General features: G+C 43.9%; 1 protein-coding gene across 1 annotated transcript in view; it reads left to right on the top strand.

Annotated features, from left to right (window-relative positions):
- The first annotated feature begins 332 nt into the window (after window positions 1-332).
- The window catches only part of TCOF1 (treacle ribosome biogenesis factor 1), a 52,501-nt gene continuing 27,809 nt past the window's right edge, over window positions 333-25,024 (top strand). The window contains 11 exon segments of the mRNA XM_056847628.1: window positions 333-447; window positions 7,778-7,833; window positions 10,848-10,978; window positions 12,046-12,143; window positions 14,103-14,454; window positions 15,066-15,151; window positions 15,711-15,815; window positions 15,906-16,038; window positions 17,445-17,538; window positions 17,622-17,865; window positions 18,463-18,714. Coding sequence (XP_056703606.1) covers window positions 337-447; window positions 7,778-7,833; window positions 10,848-10,978; window positions 12,046-12,143; window positions 14,103-14,454; window positions 15,066-15,151; window positions 15,711-15,815; window positions 15,906-16,038; window positions 17,445-17,538; window positions 17,622-17,865; window positions 18,463-18,714 — 1,662 coding nt within the window. The 5' untranslated portion in view covers window positions 333-336.

Genomic DNA, 25,024 nt, shown 5'->3' with positions numbered 1-25,024 from the left:
AAGCCAACGAGGCAAACCATGCCGCGTCACCGACGCCTAGACCTGCGACCGTCGCTTTGCACGTCCAAGGCCTTCTTTCGAAGCACCCGTCCTAGAGCTACAGCAGGCTGGCCGACGGCGAGCAGCAAACACAAGGGCGGGAGGGGAGGGGTTGCGATAAGACTACATTTCCCAGAAGCCGGGGGAGGCGAGAGGCGAGAACCGGAAGTGAGGTATGCGCGGTCAAAGGGTACAGGGGCAGGGGGTTAGGAGCATGTGGCTCCGTGCCTACCCGTCGCTGACCCTCGGCCTGCCGGCAGCGTAGTATGCGCTAGCTAAAACCGTGCGAAGAGCAGCATGGCAGCGGCAGGTAGCGAGCAGGAGGAGTTACTGGCGCTTGTGCACCAGCATTTGGTCCAGGTTGGCTACCAGAAAGCGGCAAAGGAGCTGCTGCGACAGAGCGGTCAGGTAACGGCTACCTCTCCCACGTGGGTGGGAATGGGTCGAGGCTAAGGCAGGCCGGTAATTTCCCACGTGGTTGAGGCCAACAAGTGCACGGTAGCTCTCTGTGAGAGATGAGGAAGCTGGTGTCTAGCTTTTCCTGTGGGGCTATCTGTGCCGTTGGGATGACCGTGCTGGCCTCCTTTACAAGATTGTTGTAATTCACAGTGGGTAGCCGTGTTGGTCTGTCTGCAGTAGTAGAAAAGGGAAAGAGTCCAGTAGCACCTTAAAGACTAACAAGTAGCACCTTAAAGACTAACAAGTAGCACCTTAACAAGTAGCACCTTAAAGACTAACAAGTAGCACTTTAAAGACTAACAAGTAACACCTTAAAGACTAAAGAGTCCAGTCGCACCTTAAAGGCTAACAAAAATATTTTCTGGTAGGGTATGAGCTTTCGTGAGCCACAGCTCACTTCTTCAGATCTGAAGAAGTGAACTGTGGCTCACGAAAGCTCATACCCTACCAGAAAATATTTTTGTTAGTCTTTAAGGTGCGACTGGACTATTGCCCTTTTCTAAGATTGTTGTAAGAATTAGTACGTGCAGTACTTTGAACAAGTGAAGTGTCAGTGCTAGCAGGGTCGTGTTCAGTAGTCCTGTAGAGCTGACGGTTTCTGAAATGCAGAAAATATGAGACACTGGACAAACTTTGACATGTTCTCTCTTACTTGGAGGGGTGTCTAATGAAGCGTCTGTACAGGTGGCTTTTCCAAACATGCTGATTTGTGTCTGGTACCCACAAACCATGTGGGAACGTTGGCAGTTTTCATACATTGCTGTTAGTCCCAATAGGAAGTTGACTGTGGGTTATGGCCAAAACAGTTCTATAGGTGTAGAGTTACGGCCAATAGATCTATAAGAAGAAGAAAGAGAGTTGGTTTTTATATGCTGACTTTCTCTACCACTTAAGGAAGAATCAAACCAGCTTACAATCACCTTCCCCTCCTCACAATGGAGACCCTGTGAGGTAGGTGGGGCTGAGAGAGTGTGACTAGCCCAAGGTCACCCAGCTGGTTTCATGTGTAGGAGTGGGGAAACAAATCCAGTTCACCCGATTAGCCTCTGTCGCTCATGTGGAGGAGTGGGGAATCAAACCCGGTTCTCCAGATCAGAGTCCACCGCTCCAAACCACCACTCTTAACCACTACACCACGCTGGCTCTATAGTTACTGTCTATATAGTAGTGGAAAATGCCGTCAAGTCACAGCTGATTTAGGCGTTATTGTAGAGTTTTCAAGGTAAGAGACGTTTAGAGGTGGTTTGCTATTGCCTGCCTCTGCGTGGGCTGAGAAATTCTGAGAGAACTGTGACTGGACCAAGGTCACCCAGCAGGCTTCATGTGCAGGTGGAGAATCAAACCCTGTTCTCCAGCTTATAGTCCCCCATGCTTAACCACTACATCACGCTGGTTCAAACTACCTCTAGCAGTATATCTCCAAAAAAGTATGTTGATTGGAATGCCTTCCTTTAGGGGCACTCTTTGCCCCCCTCCCCCTTTCCAGGTTAGCACTACAGTGAGAAATCAGTTTGGGGATAAGCTGTTGCCTAGATATAGCATAAACAATCATGCAGTTACATGGCACTTGAGAAATATCCCCCTATAAAGCCAAATTAAATTACCTTTCACTTGCAGTTAAGTTGGCTATTAATGGTGATGTGGCTTCCCCTCCCTCATCTTCTCTATGTATTTCTATGGATGGATGTGGGATTCAAAACCATAATTGTCATCTCAGAACCAGAACGTGTTGGGTATTGTAGATAATCAAGAGTAAAGTCGTCTTGTGTGTGATTGGTTGATCTTTGCTTTTCCACTGATGAATGTAGTTCACTAGTGGTGCTAGCGTATTTGGGATTTGGAGGAGTCTTGACTTGGTATGCACTCATCTGATACAAATTCCAGAAGAATAACGGTGATAGTATTTTATAGTGAAATAAAAGTGTGGCTTGCAGATCCCTAAAGCCTAATGAACTCTGTAGTACTCATTTCATCAGATGTAAGAATAACTGTAGCCCAAGCACCCTTGTAATGTTCAGAGCATTTTCCTTCAGGAACTTTTTCTGCTGGTGGGCTCTAGCCTATGAAAACCTTGTGCCGCAAGTCTCTTTTCTTCCTGTTACTGATAAGATCCTCGTGCTTGTTTGGCATAGCTTGTGTTGGTTCCCTTGAGCTTGTTATCTGGGTGCCATAGTGCTAGATGTGCGAGTGGGTTTATTGTTTTCAGAAGAATATTTATTAGACAGAATGTTTAAGTGGACTTTGTCATTTTGACTTTGTAAAAGCAGGACTAATTCACATGTGGATGCACTCATAACATGTAATCATCCAGTGAAGTTGATAGGCACTAGATTCAGGGCAGACTCAAGGAAGCCCTTTTTCATGTGATATATAATAAACATACACACTTCACTGCCACAAGATATAGCCCCTAGTTGTGGTGGCTTTGGATGTAACTAGACAAGTTTGCGGGATCAGATTTGCTAAATGTTCAGAGGCTTCGTGTCTCTGTAGAGAATAACAACTCACCGGGACCAGATGGTATTCATCTTAGAGTTCTTCAAAAACTCAAATGGGAAATTGCTGAACTTCTAGCGATGATATGTAGATTAGCCTCTGTACCAGAGGACTGGAGAATGGCCAATGTAACATCCATTTATAAAAAAGGTTCCATGGGGGACCCAGGAAATTACAGGCCACTTAACTTAATATCTGTTCCAGGTAAATTGATGGAAAGCATTATTAAAGATAGAATTGTCAAGCCAACATGGTTTCTGCAAAGGTAGGTCCTGTCCTTTTAGAGTTTTTTGAAAGAGTCAGTAAGCACGTGGACAGGAATGAGCCTGTGGACATTGTGTATTTGGATTTCCAAAAGGCTTTTGACAAAGTCTCCCACCAAAGACTAAGTAAACTTCATAGTCATGGGATAGGAGGACAAGTCCTCTTAAGGATTGGGAGTTGGCTGAAAAATAGGAAGCAGAGAGTAGGAATAAATGGTCAATTCTCACAATGGAGATATGTGAGCAGTGGGGTCCCTCAGGGAACTGTGTTCATCAATGACTTGGAACTGGGGGTGAACAGGGAGGTGACCAAGTTTGCAGATGACACCAAATTATTTAGGGTGGTTAAAACAAAATCGGACTGTGAAGAGCTCCAAAAGGATCTCTCCAAACTGGAGGACTGGGCATTAAAATGGCAAATGTGATTTAATGTGAACAAGCGTCAAGTGATGCATATTGGGGCAAAAAATCCCAACTTCATGTATACATTGATGGGATCTGTGCTGGCAGTGACAGACCAAGAAAGGGATCTTGGGGTGGTAGTAGATAGCCCGTTGAAGATATCAATCTTGTGTGTGGCTGCTGTGAAAAAAGCAAATTGCATGCTGGCCATAATTAGACAAGGAATAGAGAATAAAACTGCTGCTATCATACTGCCTTGTAAAAATCTATGGAGAGACCACACTTGGAATACTGTGTGCAGTTCTGGTCACCACACCTGGAAAAGGATATTGCAGAGCTTGAAAAGGTGCAGAAAAGAACAACCAAAATGATCAGGGGACTAGAGCAACTGACCTATGAGGACGATTGAAACGCTTTGGGCTGTTTAGCTTGGAAAGAAGGCATTTAAGGGGATGCATGATAGAGGTCTATAAAATTATGCATGGTTTGGAGAGAGTAGACGGAGAATTTTTCTCTCTCATAATGCTAGAATGCGGGATCATCTGCTGAAGCTGGAGGGTGAGAGATTCACAACACACAAAAGGAAGTATTTCTTCACACAACACATAGTTAAATTGTGGAACTCCCTGCCCCAGGATGTGGTGATGGCCGCCAACTTGAAAGGCTTTAAGAGGGGAGTGGACATGTTCATGGAGGATAGGGCTATCCATGGCTACTAGTCAAAATGAATACTAGTCATGATGCATATCTAGTTTGCAGTTTGTCTATATGTTCTGGAACTTCTTGTCTTGTTGCCACTATTTGCCTCAGCTCTCCATTCATCCCTCCCCAAAACATCTGTTCAGGAAAAGATATCTGCTGTATATCTTCAGTAGTGAAGACAGATGAGAAGAATTCATTTAGTTACTCAGCAATCACTTTATCCTCCTTTAGTGCTCCTTTAGTCCCATTGTCATCCAGTGGTCCCACTGCTTCCCTAGCTAGTTTCCTGCTCCTAATGTACTTAAAGAATTTCTTATTTTTGGTCTTGATGTGTTTAGCGATATGTCCCTGAAAATCGTTTTTTGCATCTCTAATTGTTTGCTTGCATTTCCTTTGTGCAAGTTTGTGTTTGCTTTTGCTTGCCTCGCTTGGGAAAGCCTTCCAGTTTCTGGAGGAAGCCTTTTTTCTCTCTAATAGCTGCCTTCATTGAACCATACCTGTTAACCATGGCGGTAACCTCTTGGACTTTGTATACTGCTGGTCAGGAAAGGTAGTATAATGTAGCTGAGCCTCTACTAGTGAGGACTTGAGTAACCTCCAAGTCTTTTCCAGAGATTTAACCCTCCTAGCTGTTCCTTTCAACTTTCTTTTTTCCAGGTTCCTCATTTTAGAGAGGTTTCCTTTTTTAAAGTCAAATATAATTGTGTGAGATTTCACAGGCACTTTCCCACATACATATAAATTAAATTTGATGCCATTGGTATCACTATTGCCAATTGGCTCAACCACAGCCACATTTTGCACTAAGTCGCTGGCAGCACCACAGAGTATTAAGTCCAGGATCGCCTCCCCTCTGGTTGGGTCCATGACCAACTGTTCGGGGGCACAGTCATTGAGGATGTCTAGAAATTTTATCTCTTTGGCTTGACAGGAGCGTGCATTTATCCAGTCAATATCAGGGTAGCTAAAGTCTCCCATTACCGTATATACTCGCGTATAAGCCGAGTTTTTCAGCCCAAAAAAAGGACTGAAAAAGCCGGCCTCGGCTTATACGCGGGTCAATACGGTAGGGGAGGGGGGAGGGAGGGGGGAACTTACCGCCGCCGCCTCCGCCCCCATTGCTGCCGTGCCCGCGTGGCTTCCCCCGGCCAGGAGCGCCCTGGAAGGGCCTCCAGAAGCCTCTGGAGGCCCCGTCGCCGCCCCTGCCGGGCGCAGCGAGGCTGCTGCCAGCCGGCGCCGGCCTGGAAGGGCCTCCAGAGGCCTCTGGAGGCCCCGTCGCCGCCCCTGCCGGGCACAGCGAGAACCCTGCCGGCCGGCGCCGGCCTGCGCACCTGGATTGAGGTAAGCCTGCGGGGGGGGGAGGGGTTATAAGCCGACCCTCGGCTTATACGCGGGTGCCTAATTTTGGGGGAGAAATTAGGCACCTCGGCTTATACGCAGGTCGGCTTATACACGGGTATATACGGTATTACTACTTCATCAGCTTTGCCCGCTTGCCTGATTTCATTCTCCATCTCTAGATCACCCTGAGCCTTTTGGTCAGGGGTTCGATAGTGCATCCCCAGCACTAAATTACCTTTGGGGCCAGGTATTGTTACCCACAAGGATTCTGTGGACGAATCTGTCCTTTTTATGGTTTCTAGTTTATTAGACAGCCCTCCTTGATATGCACACGACCCCTCCCCCTCAATACGCCCTTCCCTGTCATTTCTATAGAGTTTGTATCCAGGAATGACTGTATCCCACTGGTTCTCTCTCTTCTACCAGGTTTCTGTAATGGTCACTATATCTGTGTTTTCCCTTAAAACCAAACAGTCTTAACTCCCCCATTTTCGCTTGGAGGCTTTTAGCATTAGCATAGAAACTCTCTGTGGTGTCCGAACTTTGAGGCTGTTTCACATGTGCAGATTATCAAATGATCCTCCATGCATGTGTATGAGGACTTTTTTAAAAAGTAGTTGATTGATTTAGTGCAGTAACATTATACAGTGATAAAGGTATTGCCATGATCTAGTTCTTCTGAATTTCCAACTTTCACTAAAAAAGAAACGAAACTAGGCCTTTTTCTTGCACAGATGTTCTTCATGTATCTCTGTTCACTTTTTTAAAAGTGGAAACTAGAAATTCAGAGGTGCTAACAGTTTATTGCAATAGAGTGTCACAATGTTATTTTGCTATAGCAATCTAGCAGTTGCCAGCTTTTAAGAAAGCTCTCTGGTGTTGTTGAGGCAAGTAATGGCTGCAGGGAGATGAGGCAAGGAAAATGGCACCAGTGTGGACAGGGCATCAAAAATGCATTATGATTATGGGATGACATTGTGTGGATTCTCAATAAACAAGCAAATGCTGTCCTTTGGGGTGCCAAGGAGAAAGAGAACATCTGTGTGGAAGCAATCTCTTTCAGTTTTATTGCAGAAAAAGAAGAGTTGGTTTTTATTCCACGCTTTTTTCTACTGTAAAGAGACAATCATGCTAGGAAAAGTTGAAGGCAGCAGGAAAAGAGGAAGACCCAACAAGAGATGGATTGACTCCGTAAAGGATACCACAGTCCTATGTTTGCAAGATCTGAGCAAGGCTGTTAAGGGTAGGATGTTTTGGAGGACGTTGATTCATAGGGTCGCCATGAGTCGAAAGCCACTTAACAGCACTTAACACACACAAGGAGTCTCAAAGCAGCTTACAATGGCATTCCCTTCCCCACCCACACAACTGGCACCTTGTGAGGTAGATGAAGTTGAGAGAGTTCTGAGAGAACTGTGACTGGCCCAAGGTCACCCAGCAGGCTTCATGTGGAGGAGTGGGGAATCAAACCTGGTCAGCTGTTCTTAACCACTACACCATGCTGAGTGCAGCCTACATTAATTGTGTTCCAAAAAAGCTTGAGTCATGTCTTCCATTGTGTTGAAACCCCATCCCTAAGTACGTTTAGGACTTCAAGCTACCAGAATTCAGTACCTAAGCAAGTTTATTTTAGCATGAGTTCTGTTGAATTCACAGTGCATTCCGAAGGAGAGTTACTCCATTCATTTCAATGGACCTAGATTGGAGTAACCGGCTCAAGGTCGACTGAGCCTTCCTTCCTTCTAGGTCTGCCTAGAAAACATCGGGATGTGACGTCATCCCATGGGTCAGGAATGACCCGGTGCTTGCACAGGGGACCTTTACCTCTCTTTAGGAATGCACTGTCAGTGTGACTTCTGTAAGGCATGCAATGGGGCTTGCAGCTTTAGAAGCTGTCTTCATGTCACCAAGAACTCGGTCTGGTTTCTTGTTAACTTTCGCCTGGAAAACGGTGCCCAAACTGTTGACTCCAGAGCAATCCCAACATGACAATGGCTTGACCCTGGAGTTATGGACTTCTTTTGCATTCCCAATTTAAATTAAAGCAAAAACTAATTTTGCTTCTTCTTGTACAGAAAAACTTCCCATCGCCCTCAGTCCCTCTTGAGGATATCTTCATTCAATGGAAGAAGTAAGTATTTTTTTTTTGAAAGAAAACATATTGAAAGAGTTCATCTCTAGCGCTGTCCAAAAGCCACATTTTTATTGTTATTATTTATGTACTTTCCCATATGGAAATATTACCACAGGGCAAACATACCAGTCAAGCCTGGATAAAGTGTTCTCAACAAGAGGCCTAGTTCCAGAGTCAGCATATTTTCTAGTGCCTTTTTTTCTTTATCTTTTTATTAAAAACCCATAAGGTCACTGAATCATAAAGGTAGGTACTTGCATCAGTTTGAAAACTGCAGCGATCTTTGAAAGCAGCGTGAATCCTCAGATAAGATGATTGAACCTGGGATATCTCCTTGCCTGAGCAAAATAGTAGAATAGTAAAATGGCTCTTACTTGCGGGCAGATTCCTGCTGTCCATAGAACAGGAATCTTCTAGGTCTCCTGGTTCTGTATGGGAAAGCTCAGTCTTTGATTCTGGTTACTGAAGGATGCAGTCCTAAGGACACTTTCCTGGAAGTAAGCCCCATTGAGAAACATAGAACTTATTCATGAGTAAACTTATTTGGGAGTTGCTCCCATAGTCTGCTGAATGTTGATTTGGGGAGGATTGTGGAACATGCACAAAATATTTGATTAGGGGAAAAAACCAAAAGTCAAGTACAGTTTAAATTATACAGCTGGACAAACTCAAAGCTTTCTATGTGAATAATTTTTATAGGAATAATACTTGTAAAATTTTAATATAAAACATACTTCCCTTACATTATTTACATTTAAGAGCCAACAGTACCGGCAACTCTTGACACACTGATTTTAGCATGCCCAAAGAGCTGTATATGATATTCTGTGGACATGGTTGACCACTCATCTATTTTGACAGAATTTGACTTTCTTCCATGGAGGTCACTGGGGAATATATATGAACATATCTAGCTGCCTTATGTTGAATCAGACCCTTGGTCTAACACTGTCAGTATTGTCTACTTAGACTCACAGTGGCTGTCCAGGATCTCAGGCTGAGGTCTTTTACTTCACCTACCATCTGATCTTTTTAGCTGGAGACAACTTGGGACCTTCTGCATGCCAAACAGATGCTCTCCCACTGAGCCACAGCCCCTCCCCACATAATTTACATTATTTTTTCCTTATCAGATACCCCTTCTACCACAGGAGAGGAGGCATATAAATAAAAATGTTAACTTTGGTTTTACTTGCACAGCCAGTTGGGTTAATTCAAAATTTGGGCTTTTTACTTGATTTGTGGATTTATTCTCCCCTTTACAAATCAATAAAACATACTTTCTTAAGTAGTAGGAAAAAAACAAGAGTCCAGTAGCACCTTAAAGACTAACAAAATTTCTGGCAGGGAGGTTATACCCTTCCAAAAATGTTGTTAGTCTTTAAGGTGCTACTAGACTCTTGCTCTTTTCTGTTAATGACAGACTAAAACGGCTAGCTATCTTGATACTTTCTTCAATAATTCCTAGAGATAGTCACCTGAAAAACATGAATTACCCCTTTGAAACTGCCAAGCTTGTTTAATATTGTATTGGCAAAGGCATTCGTTCATTGTTGCTAATTTTATGAAGCAATGAATCTTTAGAAATGGAACATATTTTTTTTAACAGAAAAAATGAATTTGCTTTTCATCTCTAATTTCATGCATCATTAGCGTGCTGTTCCCATTAGTAAAATTATTTATATTTGCAATATTGGGCCGTCTGCTTGGGGCATGCAATTAATGTAGCTTTCATCCTGCTTTTATATTCCTAAAGACTTGCATATCTGGTCCAACAAATGTAGTTTGAGGTTTCAGATGACAAATGATATATGCTACAAGACACTCGGTTCCTTTCTTCAAATGAAAACCAGACAGCTAGATGAATACGTGCGTGGCTTTAACATGCTCATTCCTTTTCAGTCCGGTGACTTGTGACCTCTGTGTCTCTTTCTTTGCTATATCTGAGTGAGAGTGAAGCAGTCTACAGGCAGAACATTTGTTTCCATCTGTACAGCCCCATGCTTAAGTAAGACAGAGTGTTAGTTCTGTGACTAAAGGCTGCATGCTTTGAGTACTTCCCCCCCCCCTTTGTATCTTTTTTGTTGCTTATCCCATCTAGCTTTAAGGTACCAGGATGGGTCTTGAATCACACATGTTTTGAAGTATCCAGTGAGGGAGCTTTCTCCAAAGCAGATTTGCTGTTTCCTGTGCTCCTGTCACTGTGCAGCTAAGACTTACCAGTCTTGATCTTCGTGAATAGTTGTCAAAGTGTAAAGCAGGCATTCCTACAAAAATTCCTAGTGAAGGACAAAACCTTTCCTGTTGACATGGGATGACTATTGAAATAAGTTTTATTTCCCATTCCTGTCCAGTTGGCCCCCAGAACTATCGGTAAGGGAATGCCCTTGTATGTGAGGGAAATGTGACTATGATCTTCTTCTCTTCTCCCTCCTCTATGTGGGACGAATCTTGTCAAGCCCATGTGTCTTTTCTTCTTCTTGGATAAATGATATTAAGGCTAAAATTTTCTTTTATATTTGACAGAGGATTAAAATTGCAAATCTGGAGATGCCCCAGGTTTAAAACAGCCCTGCAGATAGATCGAAAACTACTGTGTGGTTAATTCTGCATTCTTAGGGCGAAAACGCATGGTCGCTCTAGCCTCCTTTATTCCCTGATCAGCCAGGATTTAGCCAGGATTGAACGCACATTCGGCCATCCCGGCTGAATCCTGGCTAGAAACAGGGAATAAAGGAGGCTAAAGCGACCGTGCGTTTTTGCCCTTAGTTTCACATAGCCGGTCTATTGCCTTATTCTCATCACTTTCCATTCAGTTAATTTTGAAGTCTGTCTTGAATGCAACATCTTCTCAATGAGAGCCCAAGTACCAGATTTTTCATTAGACAAACCAGGCCTGTTAGCCATGTTCTTATTTGTCCATAGCAAGGAAAGGTGTTTCTGAAGTGCATTTGTCATTGAATGATATTCCCTTTTAAAGTATTTTCCAAATTTTAATATTTCTCTAACAGAGCTCCCTTCCAAGGCCAGAAACGAAAGGGAGATGATATCAAGACAGACATTCCAGCAAAGGTCAGAATCCCTGACCCCAAGAGCAGCTCTGAGACCTCAGAAGAGGAGGACGTGGAAAGCCCCGTAAAAAGTAAGAGCCAGCACTGCCTAAAAAGCGGGCTGAAGCATTCCAAAGTAAGAGGGGAAATGCCAGTGAGCAGCTGTTGCCCACATTGAGAAATGTGCAGGAAGAGCAGGGGTGTTGCTGTTGCCACAGAAACTAAATTTGCCGCTCCTAAATAGTGTAACTGCTGGTTGCAGTTTTCACAAGTGCCAGGGTGGTAAAAATCAAAGACGGTGGGAAGGGTTAGGTAGAAATAGGGGGGACAAGAAGTTATAAGGAGGGACAGGCATCACTATACTTCTATAATTTATAATGAAGCTCAAGACAATGCATTCTCCTGGATTGAATAGAGATCTGGGATTCCTGTCTCATTACCAGTACTAATTTCTCCATGCCTGCTACCACTGCATATCACACCTAATCCAATCATGCCTGCTAATGTCATTTACTTGCTTTTGACATTTACATTGCCATTGTGTGTCTAATTCACACTTCTCTACTTAAGGATAGAGGAAATCACATTCTAGCTGTATCTGAAGAAGTGATCTGTGCCTCACAAAAGCTCATACCTTCTTCTATAACTCTTGCCCAAGATACCCCCTTTTTCTTCTGCTACAGACATTTTCTAACTCTATCCTTCTAGAAGGTATCTGAACACATGACTTAGGCCCTGTCCAGCAGCTGGCAAGAGGCACGTTTTAAAGCCAGACTTGTACATTACTCGGGGGAAGTGCTGGTGTGGTTGAAATCACTGCAACCATTGGAGGAGCCAGATTAACCCCTTTGGTGCCCTATATGGCTTTCCTTTTAAGCTTTTTATTATACTGTTCTTTTTATGTCTGGCCCCTTAGATGATGATGAAAACAATAATACACACAAGGAAACATCTTGCCATTGGAGTGGGTAGCTAGTGAGGGCAGGAGGGTTGCTGCATGAAATGCATGAAGCTTTATGAAATGCTTGCTAGGATTCTGTCAGATTGTGCCCCTGAGGAGAGTGAAGTGTTTTAATTCTATTTTAGTGTCCCCTCTGACTGGAGGCAATGAAGTTCTAGAAACTTCTGTTTATTTTACCTCCCCTTTTCTGTGTTGCAGCTGACCTTCCTGTGAATAACAGCTCTGCAGCTAAAGCAGAGAGTAGTAGTGAAGATGAAGATTCATCCTCTGAAGAGGAGGAAGTTTCTGGAAAGATGGTGAGCAGCCATTGATCATTGGTGCTGGAAGGCTGTATGTACTTTGGGAAGTGAATTATGACTGTGAAACTGACTTTTTAGTTTATATTCTAGTTGTGTTTAAATATCTGTTCAGATGTGTTTGGAAATGCTGCTGTCTTTAATATGGAATAAGGGAAGATTTGAAATGCCTTTCTACTTTCCATGACACCTTCTGTATACGAAATGCCTTCTTATGTAATCTATGCAATATAAGTTCAGATGTTTGAAAACCTGGCCCTGAAGTGCAAAATTTAAGGGCTTATGCTAAATTCTGAAGGTCATGGCATTTGAAACAACTATAAGGTATTTGCATGAAAGCTTAAATCATCTGGGCTTGCATTAAAGTGGGAAATCGTACGTCTTTACTCTTGTCCTCCCTTGAGTTTTCTAACAATCATGACATCCTCCAGTACAAAAAAACCTGCAGTTCATTCCCAATATCCTTTATTACATGCAACCTAGGTTTTGTGATTTGAATCAGTTAGGAAATTAAAACACATGAACAGATGTTTTGAACTATTCTGCAGCCAGACACCAACTGATATATTACACTGTGGTTTGCACGTCCATGTGTGAGTGTGGGGGATGCTTCTAGAATCCCTGATTAATAAGATCGGCTTCATATGAGAGTACCCCCCCTTTTCACTTCTGATTTCCTCCCTGCCAGATTGTGCTGTTGCAATCTGTGGTGTTATGGTATAAAGTCAGAGCTGCAAAGTAGTGGATTTCTGTGGAAAGTTATGGTAATTGGTGACTTCAGGCTGAGATTTGAGGGAATGCTGTCAAAGATGGGGGTTTTCAACCCACCACATCTTTGCAAGGATGATCTAATTCCTCTGTCTCCAAACCTGGGACCCTGGAACAAATATCCTTCTGATAGTTTGACCAATACTGGGTTTGGACTATTACACATGCAGTAGATCACACCAATAAAAGCAACAGGCTTTAATGAAAAGATTAAAGAAGAGGTTTGGGCTGAAGCATAAGACAAAAAATAAGCAGGTGTAATAAAATAACAATTCTAGCTTCCTTATATACACTTGCAGACATGAAGGCAAGTAGGATACAACATCTTCAAATCAGCATAAGTAATAAAGCAGTAGTAAGAGATGCAGCAAGATGGTCTTGGGCCATGCATGGAAAACTTGTGCCAAATGGTTATAGGCTAACTTAATAGGATGCTGGACCACTGACCCCCTGACCAGTATAAGCCAATCAAGAACGTGATCCAGAAAATGGTTCTTGAAGAGGATCAGGACTCCCCCCCCCCAATCTGACATTGCTGAGAGTAGTTAAGTCAGATTGCTTTGAAATTCAAAGATGGGGTCTCAGTCTTTTCATCTCAGCCAGGGAATAGCAAAAGAGTAGTAAGCATTTGATATGGAACTCTCCTCGTGTTATCCATTGACACTTGGATGATATATCAGGAAACAGGCTATTGCTTTAAATTTATGACAATGCCAAACGTTGATGTTTAAACTGTCAGGTTGATTGCTACAGAGGAGATCATTTCTCTTGACAAATGCAATTCAGTAATACTGTTTTTTTTCCAGAGTTTCAAATATATTTCAGGGATCCCTACAGTAATGGAAACAATTTTGCCTGCTTATGCCATGCTAGGTAAAGTGTCCATAATAAATGGAGTTCTTTATACTTTGGTCCGCTTCCAGAGGAAGCCAATGGAAGCTATAAGGGTAACGTAGGCTTTCCTGAAATGCAGAGGTCACTGGAGAATAAAATGTCTTAGTTCAGTGTGAATTGGTATGTTTTACCCCAGACCAGAGTTCTCCAGTCTCTTTTAATGCAAATGTGAACCTTCTAGCTGGTGTGAGCCCATGTGAACCAAGAGTCTTCGGAGCAGAACTTGAATGTGCTTTGTATATGAGACAGCATCCTAACCTGAAAACCTTAATGGTTTTTCCCACTTTTCTTTTTTAGGTAAAGACTACTGTGACAGGAAAGCAAACAGCTAATTTTCTGCAGCTTGCTGCTCAAAAAGCCAATTCTGTCCCAGGTAAAGGGGTAGCCGTAGCTGCTGTCCAAGCAAAAGAGAGACCAACCAAAGCTATCTCAAACAAGCCATCTCCTTCAGTTGTGGCCAAAGCAGGACAGAATAAAGTTTTTTCTGGCAAACCGGAAGCTGCCGCGCCACTTAAGGCTCTTAAAGGACGGAGCGCAGCACCACTGAGCGTGGCGCAGAAGGCAGCGGAGTCTGAAAGCAGTAGCAGCTCTTCTGAGAGTGAGGAAGAAAAGACATCAATAGCGGTAAAAAACCCAATTCCCAAGCCAGGTAAGAAGGCTTGTAGGATGTGTCGTCTCTGCGTATGAACCGCCTCTCTTCTTTTGGCTCACAGTGAGATTGGTATATACTGCATTCCAAATAACACTGCGAACAAAATTGCTCTCTCTGGAGAGTGAGGGCAGAGATAAACTTGTACTGTTGCCAAGTGCAGCACATCTGTTGCAAACTGATGAACTGAAGAGAAATGTCAGTTGAAGGATACTGTGCATGTGAGGCTGGTCTGATCTAAGACACGTTACTGACGTGTTCTGACATGCTTACTGGTTCCTCAGTTGGTCTTCAAGCAGCATAGCTGGTGATGAAAGCACAGCGTTATGGCTTGAGCGGTCCTCTCCTTTCCAGAGCTGAGTAGCATGTAGAGTGTACGGAGCAGTTCGTTTAGACAACTGAAATGAACTCTAGGCTTGTTGAGGGGACCACTTAAAAGTTGCTGTGTGAAAGTACTTTAAAAATTAATAGACAGAGTTGAGAGGATTCTTAAGGAATTCACCCTGAGGCTTTTTACTTCCTTTTGGTCTTCGTCTTGAACATGGGAGTGTATTAAACGCCCTTTTATTTTTAAGCATTCGGAATGAATGCCTCCTCTCTTCACATTTTAGCTCTAAAAAAGACTGAGAGCAGCAGCGAGGACTCCAGTGAGGATTCTGACTCTGAAGAAGAAGAAGCAAATGCAACAACTGTTCAGGTAGCTCCATCAAAAGGGTCTTACAAGGATGTTCATTATTGCGATCAAACCAGTAATCTCCCACATGCATTGTAAAGGTGATGCATTCCTATGAGTTCTGTGTCATGTGTTTGACGTTTGAATCTGCTCTGAAACCTTCACTGGGGGGGGATGGGGTAGAATGCTTTATCAGCCATTTGTTTACTCAATGCGCTTTTTAGTGCCAAAATTGTGAAACAATAATGCGGAGATTAACATTGTTCAGAGGCAAGTGAATGAATAGGATAGCCCATCCAACTGTCCAATTTTCACATCCAGCTTTTTGAATGCTCTCCAATTTTTTCTCTCTGTCCTGTTATGTCTAAGAGCAGACTCATTTGGCTCCCTTCATTGAGACCCCTCACAATTTTTCTGTATCTTTTTCACAGTCCCTGAAAAGAACAGGGACGGGATTACTGTTGTTTGCTTTAAATTCCTCACCATGCTTTTAAAGATTAAATTTCAGAAAGTAAATTCTCAGGTCCTTCCTGTTCTAAAAAAGAAACTGCTATGTGCTAATTCTGATTATTCTTCCCTCTAGGTGAAGCCAGCTGCGCAAAGTCCACAGATCAGTACAAGACCTGTGAAAAGCTCTCCCGCCACTATCCCACCTTCTAAAGGATCCACAGTAAAGGTTAAGCCAGCTGTGCAAAGCCCACAGATCGGTGCAACGCCAGTGAAAAATCCCCCTGCCACTGTCACCCTATCTAAAAGATCCACAGTAAATGCATCTCAGATTCTCAAAGGACAGAGCGCAGCTCCAGTAGGTGTTGCTCAGAAGGCAGCAGGCTCTGAAAGCAGTAGCAGCTCGTCTGAGAGTGAGGAAGAAAAGACATCAACCACAGTGAAAACCCCAGTTCCCAAGCCAGGTACGAAGGCTTTGCAATGTGTGTGTGTTCTCTGCGGTGCCTTGATGAATTGCACCTCTTCTTTCGACTCACAGGGAGATTGGTGTGTACTGTGTTTCAGATAACACTGTCGGCCCGATCATTTCAGCTCTTGGATACAAACAAAACTGTTCCCTGCTGAGGCCGAGGGCAGAAATAAACTTGTAATGCTGTCAAGCGTAGCACACCCATTGCAAACGGATGAGTCGCCTCCACATCCTTTAAGGGAAGGCTCTGTAGTTAGGAGTGAGTGTGTATATACTTGCACAAGTGCAGAACAACAGGTAGCTTATTAGGTTAGATTCATAACTAATATACGAAGTGGTTTGCAATTGGTTTCTTCTAGCCTTTGAATTTCCATGTTTGGTATTTGCCTCCCTTATTTTCTTTTCTTTCTTTCCTTTTTCCACATAATGACAATGCTTGGAATAAAATCATTCTTTGGTATTTTGAATATTAGGGATTGAACACAGTTTCTTATAAATGCTGCTATCAACTCTGGGAACACAAACATAGTATTGTCGAAGGCTTTCACAGTCAGAGTTCATTGGTTCTTGTAGGTTATCCGGGCTGTTGGGCACATTATCTTGATTCTTACAGGACAATGATTTGCACATTACCTTTAATACTTTGCAGGACAATGACTCAGCTCAAACCCAACCCCCTTCTGACTATATATTACTCTTCCTACACACTTGACACTGAGAGACACTGTCCTTCAGTGTTACTCCTCTGAAGATGCCTGCCACAGCTGCTGGCGAAACGTCAGGAAAGAAAATACCAAGACCACGGTTACACAGCCCGGATAACCTACAAGAACCAACAAACATAGTAAATTGTGACCTGCTGTGAACAGTTATTTTCTTCCATCCTCTAAGTCTTAAAATGTTGGTGGCTGTTATTGAAGAGAAATATCGGTTGAAGGATACTGTACCTGTGAGGCTGGTATAATGAATGGATTTATTTTTACAGCATTAGCCAGAACACCTCAGCCATGTGGTTGGTATAATCTAAGGCATGTTACTGGTGTGTTCTGAAAATGTTTACTGGTTCCTGAATTGGTTTTCAAGTAACATAGCTGGTGATGAAAACACAGCATTATGGCTTGAGCGGTCCTCTCCTTTCCAGAGTTGAGTAGCAGGCAGGTGGGGTGTACGGATCAGTTAGTTTAGACAACTGAAGTGAACTCTAGGTTTGTTGTGGGGACCACTTAAAAGTTGATGTTTGAAAGTAGTTTAAAAATTGATAGACGGAGTTGAGAGGATTCTTAAGGAATTCACCCTGAGGCTTTTTACTTCCTTTTGGTCTTCGTCTTAAACATGGGAGAGTATTAAACGCCCTTTTATTTTAAGGATTCAGAATGAATGTCTCCTCTCTTCACATTTTAGCTCTAAAAAAGACTGAGAGTAGCAGTGAAGACTCCAGTGAGGATTCTGACTCTGAAGAAGAAGACACAAATGCAGCAACTGTTCAGGTAGCTCCATGCTTTTGAAGATTAATTTCCACGAAGGAAATTCAGGCCCTTCCTATCCTTAAAAGAAACTGCTGTGTGCTTATTCTGAATATTCTTCACTCTAGATAAAGCTAGCTGTGCAAAGTCCACAGATCAGTGCAAAGCCAGTGAAAAGCTGTCTTGCCACTGTCCCACCTTCTAAAGGAGCCACAGTAAAGGCATCTCCAGCAAAGACAAAAATAAGCCAGATCAAAGCAGGATTTGGAAATACAACTGAAAGCAAAAAGCCAGCAGACAGCTCAGATACCAGCGACTCCTCAGACAGCGAGGATCAGGAATCCTCTTCAGTGGTACTGGTGAGATTCTTTGGAAACCTGGCCCATGTGTTTGTGTCTGTGCCACTAGGCACAAAACGGGGAGTAATTGGAACTGAGTTAGATATGATGCGTTGTGTCCTACCTTACATCTCAGCAAAGGGCAGTGTGTTTTGTCGGCACAAGTTGTGTTCCATTAGCACAAGAGGCTCCTTGGTCGGTGCCATATGCCTTCTGCTGACAGAGTGAAGCACCATTTGCTGACCAGAGTGATGGGGTGTAATCCGTTGATTGCTGTGCTTGATGGGAAATAGCTGGTGGTCCAAGAAGACTTTTTTCGTAGACATCAATGTTTAATGGGGACTTAAAGACCAAAATGCTTTGGTGTTCTTAGTTGCCCTTTCAAAATCCATAAACCTTGAAAATATCTGTAAGAGGCCTGTCTTAAAAATACTGAATCAGCCACTATCAGAGATGGATACCTCAAGGTACTCCTCCTGTGTCCCCTGAATGAGTTCCCTTGACTTCAGAATCAACGCCTCCCAAAACTACATCACCTGTAGTTTTAAAAATTTAACACGGGGATGAGTTGAGTTTTGAGTTTTTATTTATTCCGGTCTGTTCATTTCTTAACGCTAGACAAAATCATCTGAAAAAACACCTCAGGCCTCCACAGCATCAGTGAAAAAGGCGCCACCAAACCTGTCGTCAAGCAAGGCAGCTTCTACTCCGGGTCCTTCGAAGCAGACACCAAAGCCCTCTGCGCCAAGCTTGGCGAAACCCTCATTTCTCCCTCTTGCCAAGGTTGTTGGGAGTGCAGAGAGCTCAGAAAGCAGCGAGTCATCGTCTGAGAGTGAGAATGAAGCTCCCCCAGTTCCAGTAAGCCAGAAGGTTGGGAATTATTGCTTTTGCCTGAGATAGCAGGATTAACCTTTGCTGTCCCCCACATGACAGAAGCGGTGTTACAAATTATTCATAGCCTCATGGGCCAGTAAGATCAGCATTCTGTAAGGCAGTTGGGCTGGGAAGAGAGAGAGAGAGAGAGAAAGAAGGTGGGGTTAGCAGGTTCCAGTGGTAAGGTTTTTAATAGGTTCCTCTAGAGTCTAGACTGACAGGAAAAGTTGATTGAATACTCTCTCTAGCTAAGGGCTAGCTGGAGATTTTCAGTCCTTTACATTATGAACTTCTGTTTGCTTATGCTTCATACAGAGGCGTCTGACTTTTCGTGCAGCCTGTGAGATAAATGAATATTCTGATCCCTCCAAAAGGCCTGAAACAGCTTTGCGGGGGAGGGAGCCGTCCAGGCAGAAGTGCAATGTGGTGTTGATTTGTGTATTGATGCTCTCTAGAACTCCATTTTTTCCTTAATTCTGCTTATACCCATTTGGCTTGGCTTCCTGGGCAATGTCTCTCACTCTCTCTTTGAATAAGTCTGTTGCAGTCTCCGTGGCTTGTTTATTCGTTCCTTACCTTTTCCCCCAATGGGGACTGAAAGCAGCTTATATCGTTCTGTCCTATTTCGTTTTATTCTCACAGCAACCCTGTGAGGTAGGTAAGGATGAGAGTTTGTGACTGGCCCCAAGTCACCTAGCAGGTTTCCATAGCAAAGTGGGGATTCAACCCTGGCCTGGACCTCCCAGACCATGGTCAAACACTAATCACTTCAAAAAGAACTACTTTGCAGAGAACTACTCTGGCACTTTGTTATTAACATGGATCTCCACTGGCAGGGTAGAATCATAGAGTTGGAAGGGACCACCAGGGTCATCTAGTCCAACCTCCTGCACAATGTAGGAAATTCACAACTAACTCCCCCAACCACCCCCAGTGCCCAGAAGATGGCCAAGATGCCCTCCCTCTCATCATCTGCTTAAGGTCATCGAATCAGCATTGCTGACAGATGGCCATCTAGCCTCTGCTTAAAAACCTCCAGGGAAGGAGAGCTTACCACCTCCCAAGGAAGCCTAATGTCTAGGTGGAAACTCTTCAGATTTAATTTTAACCCATTGGTTCTGGTCCGACCTTCTGGGGTAACAGAAAACAACTCGGCACCATCCTCTATATGACAGCCCTTCAAGTACTTGGAGATGGTTATCATATCCCCTCTTAGTCTTCTCCTCTTCAGGCTAAACATACCCAGCTCCTTCAACCTTTCCTCATAGGACCTGGTCTCCAGACCCCTCACCATCTTTGTTGCCCTCCTCTGGACATGTTCCAGCTTGTCTACATCTTTCTTAAATTCTGGTGCCCAAAACTGAACACAATACTCTAGGTGAAGTCTAACCAGAGCAGAGTAAAGCGATACCATCACTCCTGAAGATGTAACCCAAGAGACACTGTCTGGTACATGCAAGACTGAATTTCCATGAACATTTTACATCTCAAAAGGTGTACACCCTCAAGCTGCCTTTTTGGATTATTGTACCCTGTGTGCCTTTTGCTTTTCAGCAATTCATATAGGCACCGTGGTAAAAGCAAGCCCAGAGGAGAGATGTTGTTTGATTACCCAAATTAGACATGGTTGTTGTGGTTATCTGGGTGGCCCCTGCATTTCAGATGGCAGTGGGGCACTTCCATCCCCCAGGCCAGAAGTGGTGCACCACCAGCAAAGGGGAGGCAAAACCCATACCTAGCCACCAGGGCCTTTGAAGGCTGGCAATGGAATGGGAGAGGGGACGCCAGAGGCACAGCCACAGGAGCCAGAGAAGGCCCAGAGCTGCAGAGGTGGCAGGGCCCCATCTGCCCTCAGGCGGGAGAAGCCCCCAATGGCCTGGTCAGAGGGAAAGCCTGCAGGCAGCACATGGCCAAACCCAGTTTGGCTTTGGAAGACTCCGAAGAGCTCCAGAAGGCCCAGGGCAAGCTGGAAAGGCCCAGGGAACCCCAGGCAAGAGGTGGGACCAGAAGGTGACCCCAGACAGAGACCATGGCAGTGACATGGTACCTACCTGAGATGTCGGCTACACGGGTGGCAAAAGGCATGGTAGTGTAGTGGTGAGAGCCAGCGTGGTGTAGTGGTTAAGAGTGGTGGTTTGGAACGGTGGACTTTGATCTGGAGAACCGGGTTTGATTCTCCACTCCTCCACATAAATGGTGGACGCTAATCTGGTGAACTGGATTGGTTTCCCCACTCCTACACATAAAGCCAGCTGGGTGAGCTTGGGTTAGTCTCACACTCTCCGCCTCACCTACCTCTCAGGGTGTCTGTTGTGGGGAGGGGAAGGGAAGGTGATTGTAAGTCGGTTTGAATCTTCCTTAAGTGGTAGAGAAAGTCGGCCTATAAAAACCAACTCTTCTTCTAGTGTGAGGAATCTGTGAGGTGCCACAAACTGTAAAGGGAAAACAGGGACTGGGGAAAGGGGGAACCTGCCCCAGACAAAGGAGCAGGAAACTTGGTGTAAGGACATGGAAGGATGTGGCGATTGTTTTAATCCAGCGTTTTAGCTAGTTTCTGGATTAAACCTCTGCCTTGAACAGCTTGTCAAACCAGCTGCTCAGACTTCCCCAGTAGCACAAACATGAGTGTGGACTGGTGCAGACTTGTTAAGTGCTTCAGTAATGTTATTTGACATACACAAAGATTGGCTATGCGTTATATATTTTGTCATAAAATAAGTTCTTACAGGATGCTTATAATGAGTTCCCAAGGGTTGTCTAAGTGAACTTCATTTGAAATGTCAATTTTTCTGTGATGAGACTCTTTCGTACTTCTGGGAGGTGTTGCTTCCTTGTGCAATTTTGTGGCTGGGTTTTTTCATGGTGATTTGAGCTGGGCTACAGCAAATGAAAGCAGCTAAAAACCTTCTGAGCTGATAGACCTGAGTTTGAGCAAATTGATGTGACAATTCCTTGTTTTATTGCATGTTTAAACGACTTTTCTCCAGAAACAGTGACATGTATCACAGTCCCACCCGTACATTTGGTAAAACGTGACTGGCGATATGCCAGTTAGTGGCTGAAAACTTTAGCCTAGGCATGATGAAGGCTCAGCACAAAGGCTGACGTTGAAAGCCAAATTACCCCATTCTTCATCCTCCCTGTTCAAATCACCGTTCCATACCTTAACAGAGGAGGGCTTTGTTTTGCTACATGCAGTAGGCCCAGAGAGAGGGCTCCAGAAACCAAAATGGTTTGTTTTTTGAAATCCTCTTCCTCAAGATTGAATATGAAGATGCTGCTTAAATTGCAGGTTTGGGTTTTTGTATTTTGCAAGGTGGGGTGACCCTGATGGGTGCTGTGTTGGCTGCTCCCATTGCAATACCTGCTTGTAATACCCAGTCCACTCTTCCTCCATACAGTGTCTGTTGGCTTATAGGGATTGAAGAGTACTTTGTACCTCTATTAGCAAGTTCCAACCCATCACAGGAAACTGGAAGCTTCATTTCGTTGGGGGGGGAGGGTGTGTGGATTGGCACGGCTAAAGTGGGAATCGCGTCTGAATTGCATTTAACATTTTGGATATTTATTCAGCTGACAAAGTATTTGCATATTTCCTCTGAGGTAGGGGGAAGCAAACAGACTTGACCTTGAAGCTGTAGGCATTTAGTTCTCATTAAACATTCCTGGTTCCACCCTGGACAACATCTTTGCATACCTGCAGCTGTTCCTGGATGGACAGATAAAAGGCAGGCTCTGTGGGCACGAAAATACCTTGCTTTCCTTGAAAAGAAGCAGACACTGGTGCTTTATGTGAGAGGAAGCAAAAAGTCTTTGGCTCCTGGGTGTAGTTTGAAATCATTTCCTTACATAGGACTGAAACAGCAAGAAGTCGCTTAACTTGTTGGTCTTGCATGGGTCATCCAAAGTCGACATTTTTGATACAATAGTACTGTTACTTTATACATTTATTGTTATGGCCATTGGCCAGCATAAGTACTGTTACTTTGACATGGACTGTAGTAGAGGGAGGGATGTATCGAATTCTGAACAGAATGACAGACTCGAAAAGGTATGTGCACTACAACTTACAAGGCATGACAGCTGGAGAGCTGTCCCTCCTTCACGGTGCTAGAGCACTGTACAAGGTTCTCAGTGTTATCCTTTCAGCCAATCCTGTAAGGTAAATTAGTCTTGGGGAGAGAGTGACTAGCCCAGCCCATGGTCCAGAGAACATCATAATTGAGTGGGGATTTGAACCCAGATTTTTCCAGGCAGGTCTGGTCTTTCCAGGCAGGTCTGATGCTGCGCCACAATACATTTCTTTCATTCCTTCTTTGAGGGATTCGTTACCTTTTTCTGAATAACTGGAGATATTTTTGACAAGAAATGGGAAAAATGACTGACTGAAATGAGCATGTGCTTGGAAGACTAAGGTCATTTATACATGGGTAATTAGACTCATGTTTGCCCCCTGTCTGATTCAGTTGTTCCTTGGAGTTTTGCATGAGTTTTTGTCCATTAGAGATGACCTCGCTGCCAGCCCTCGCAATGTCCAGGTCTTCCCATTCCTCTGTTAAGCCGACTCTTCCCTCTCCCCTGAGCTCAGCCTAGCTGAAATCTCCGTGCAGAAGGCAAAGCAGGGGAAACAGAAGCTGGCTTTCTCTCATACACAATCACAAAGCAGCATGTAAAGAGGCGGGGATTCAAATGCTTCCTGCTTCCTCAGAGCTCTTTCTGAGCACAAGAAAGGCTTTTTAAAACCAAGGCTTGGATTTCTCCCCCGCCTTTTCTTTCAGATTGCTCCATTTTTTGTTTTTTGTTCTTAAAATGCTTTTTTATGTGGCATCTGGGTTTTTTTGGGGGGGGGAATCTTCTCTCACCTTGAGCACTGTGAAGTAAGCCAATTACAAAGCAGCATTTAAAGGGGCAGGATTTGGTTTGAGTTTGGAGACTGCTGGTGCAGAGATTCCCAAATGAAAAGTGTGGGAACGAACCTCAGGTAAAATTCCCATGCATAAATGACCTAAATCAACTGTTGCCAAGGTGGCTTGGCAGGCTTGACTTAGCTTGGCTTTTTGCACTGATGCTGCACTTGAAGAGGGAAAAAGGCTTTGCAGCAGGACAGATTTGGCTGACGATGCTAAAGGTTCTTCCTCCTTTTGTTTCCCCTCCCCTTGTATTGCAGGTTGCCTGCATGGACCAGCTGAATTAGTTTCCCCCCCTGAAACTTGGTATTCCATGTTTTACAGGCAGATCTGGGAATAAGGCATGCTTTCACCTCTTAGTGCCGTAGCTTCAGAGTAGAGTGTAATCTGTTTGAGAGGAATAGATACCTTCTTCATCCCATCAGGAAACCTTCATTCACTCTAATAGAGTTATGGGAGAGGGAGCTTAAAATATGCAGGCAGTGGCTAAGAAGCCTGAGCCCACCACCAAAGGAGAGGGAAGACCTGGGTGGGACTTCAGGGTCATAGTGGAGTGTCTCCTATATCCTTTCCTCTATTATCCCCTGTTTTCCCTTCTCTCCCCTGTCATCTTTATAGTTTCTGTTATCAGTTATTCAAATGAACCAGTCTCTTCTGGCAGCCATGGCTAAAATTCTACCCTGTCTTATTGTATTCGCTCCAGCCACACAGCTGTTTATAGGCTCCCACCAGCTCCCATTATCCATGTTCTTAGTAAACGAAACAACTGTAATCTTTTGCCCAAGCCTTGTTCTGCTACCTAGGTGAAAATCTGGTGGATTCGGTGCTAGCCTTTGGAGAAGTTTGCTTTGGTTTACTTCCTTTGGGGCCCGCACCACCCTTCACATTTATTCTGGTGACGAATAAGATGAGGATCGTAATTTTGTTGTCCCTCTTGAAAGGTTTCACAACACTCCCACAAAAGTCTCTGTTCTTGCCTTGAAACTGGATAACATTAAGTAAGTCTGTATCTTTCAACCTAATCTCCCTAACAGGATTGTTGTGAGGGGAAAGTGTCTGACCGATGAAAATCTATGCCACCCTGAATTCCATGTAGGAATGTAATAAAATCAGCAGCATTTAAAGAGAGATAACCAGAGGATAAAACAGAGGACTTTAAAAAGAAATGGGTGTATGCATGAACACATTCCTTTTTGTTCCCTGGGATCTTCCTGGCACAAGCCCATTCTCTGAAAGCCTTCTTTCCTCTTCTCTCACATGAAACTCCTTCATGCCAAAGTCGTCCTTCAGTTCTGCTCCTAAACTGTTGCGTCGAAGGTTAAGTAATACAAATAGCTTCTTCATGTCAACTGTATTTCATCTGTTTTAAGGATTATCTCCAATGCTGGCGATATGCCTTT

Source organism: Euleptes europaea, chromosome 1, assembly GCF_029931775.1.
Source record: "Euleptes europaea isolate rEulEur1 chromosome 1, rEulEur1.hap1, whole genome shotgun sequence".
Classification (NCBI taxonomy): domain Eukaryota; kingdom Metazoa; phylum Chordata; class Lepidosauria; order Squamata; family Sphaerodactylidae; genus Euleptes; species Euleptes europaea.
The sequence above is the reverse complement of the archived record's forward strand: the minus strand, read 5'-3'. Positions and strand labels throughout refer to the sequence as shown.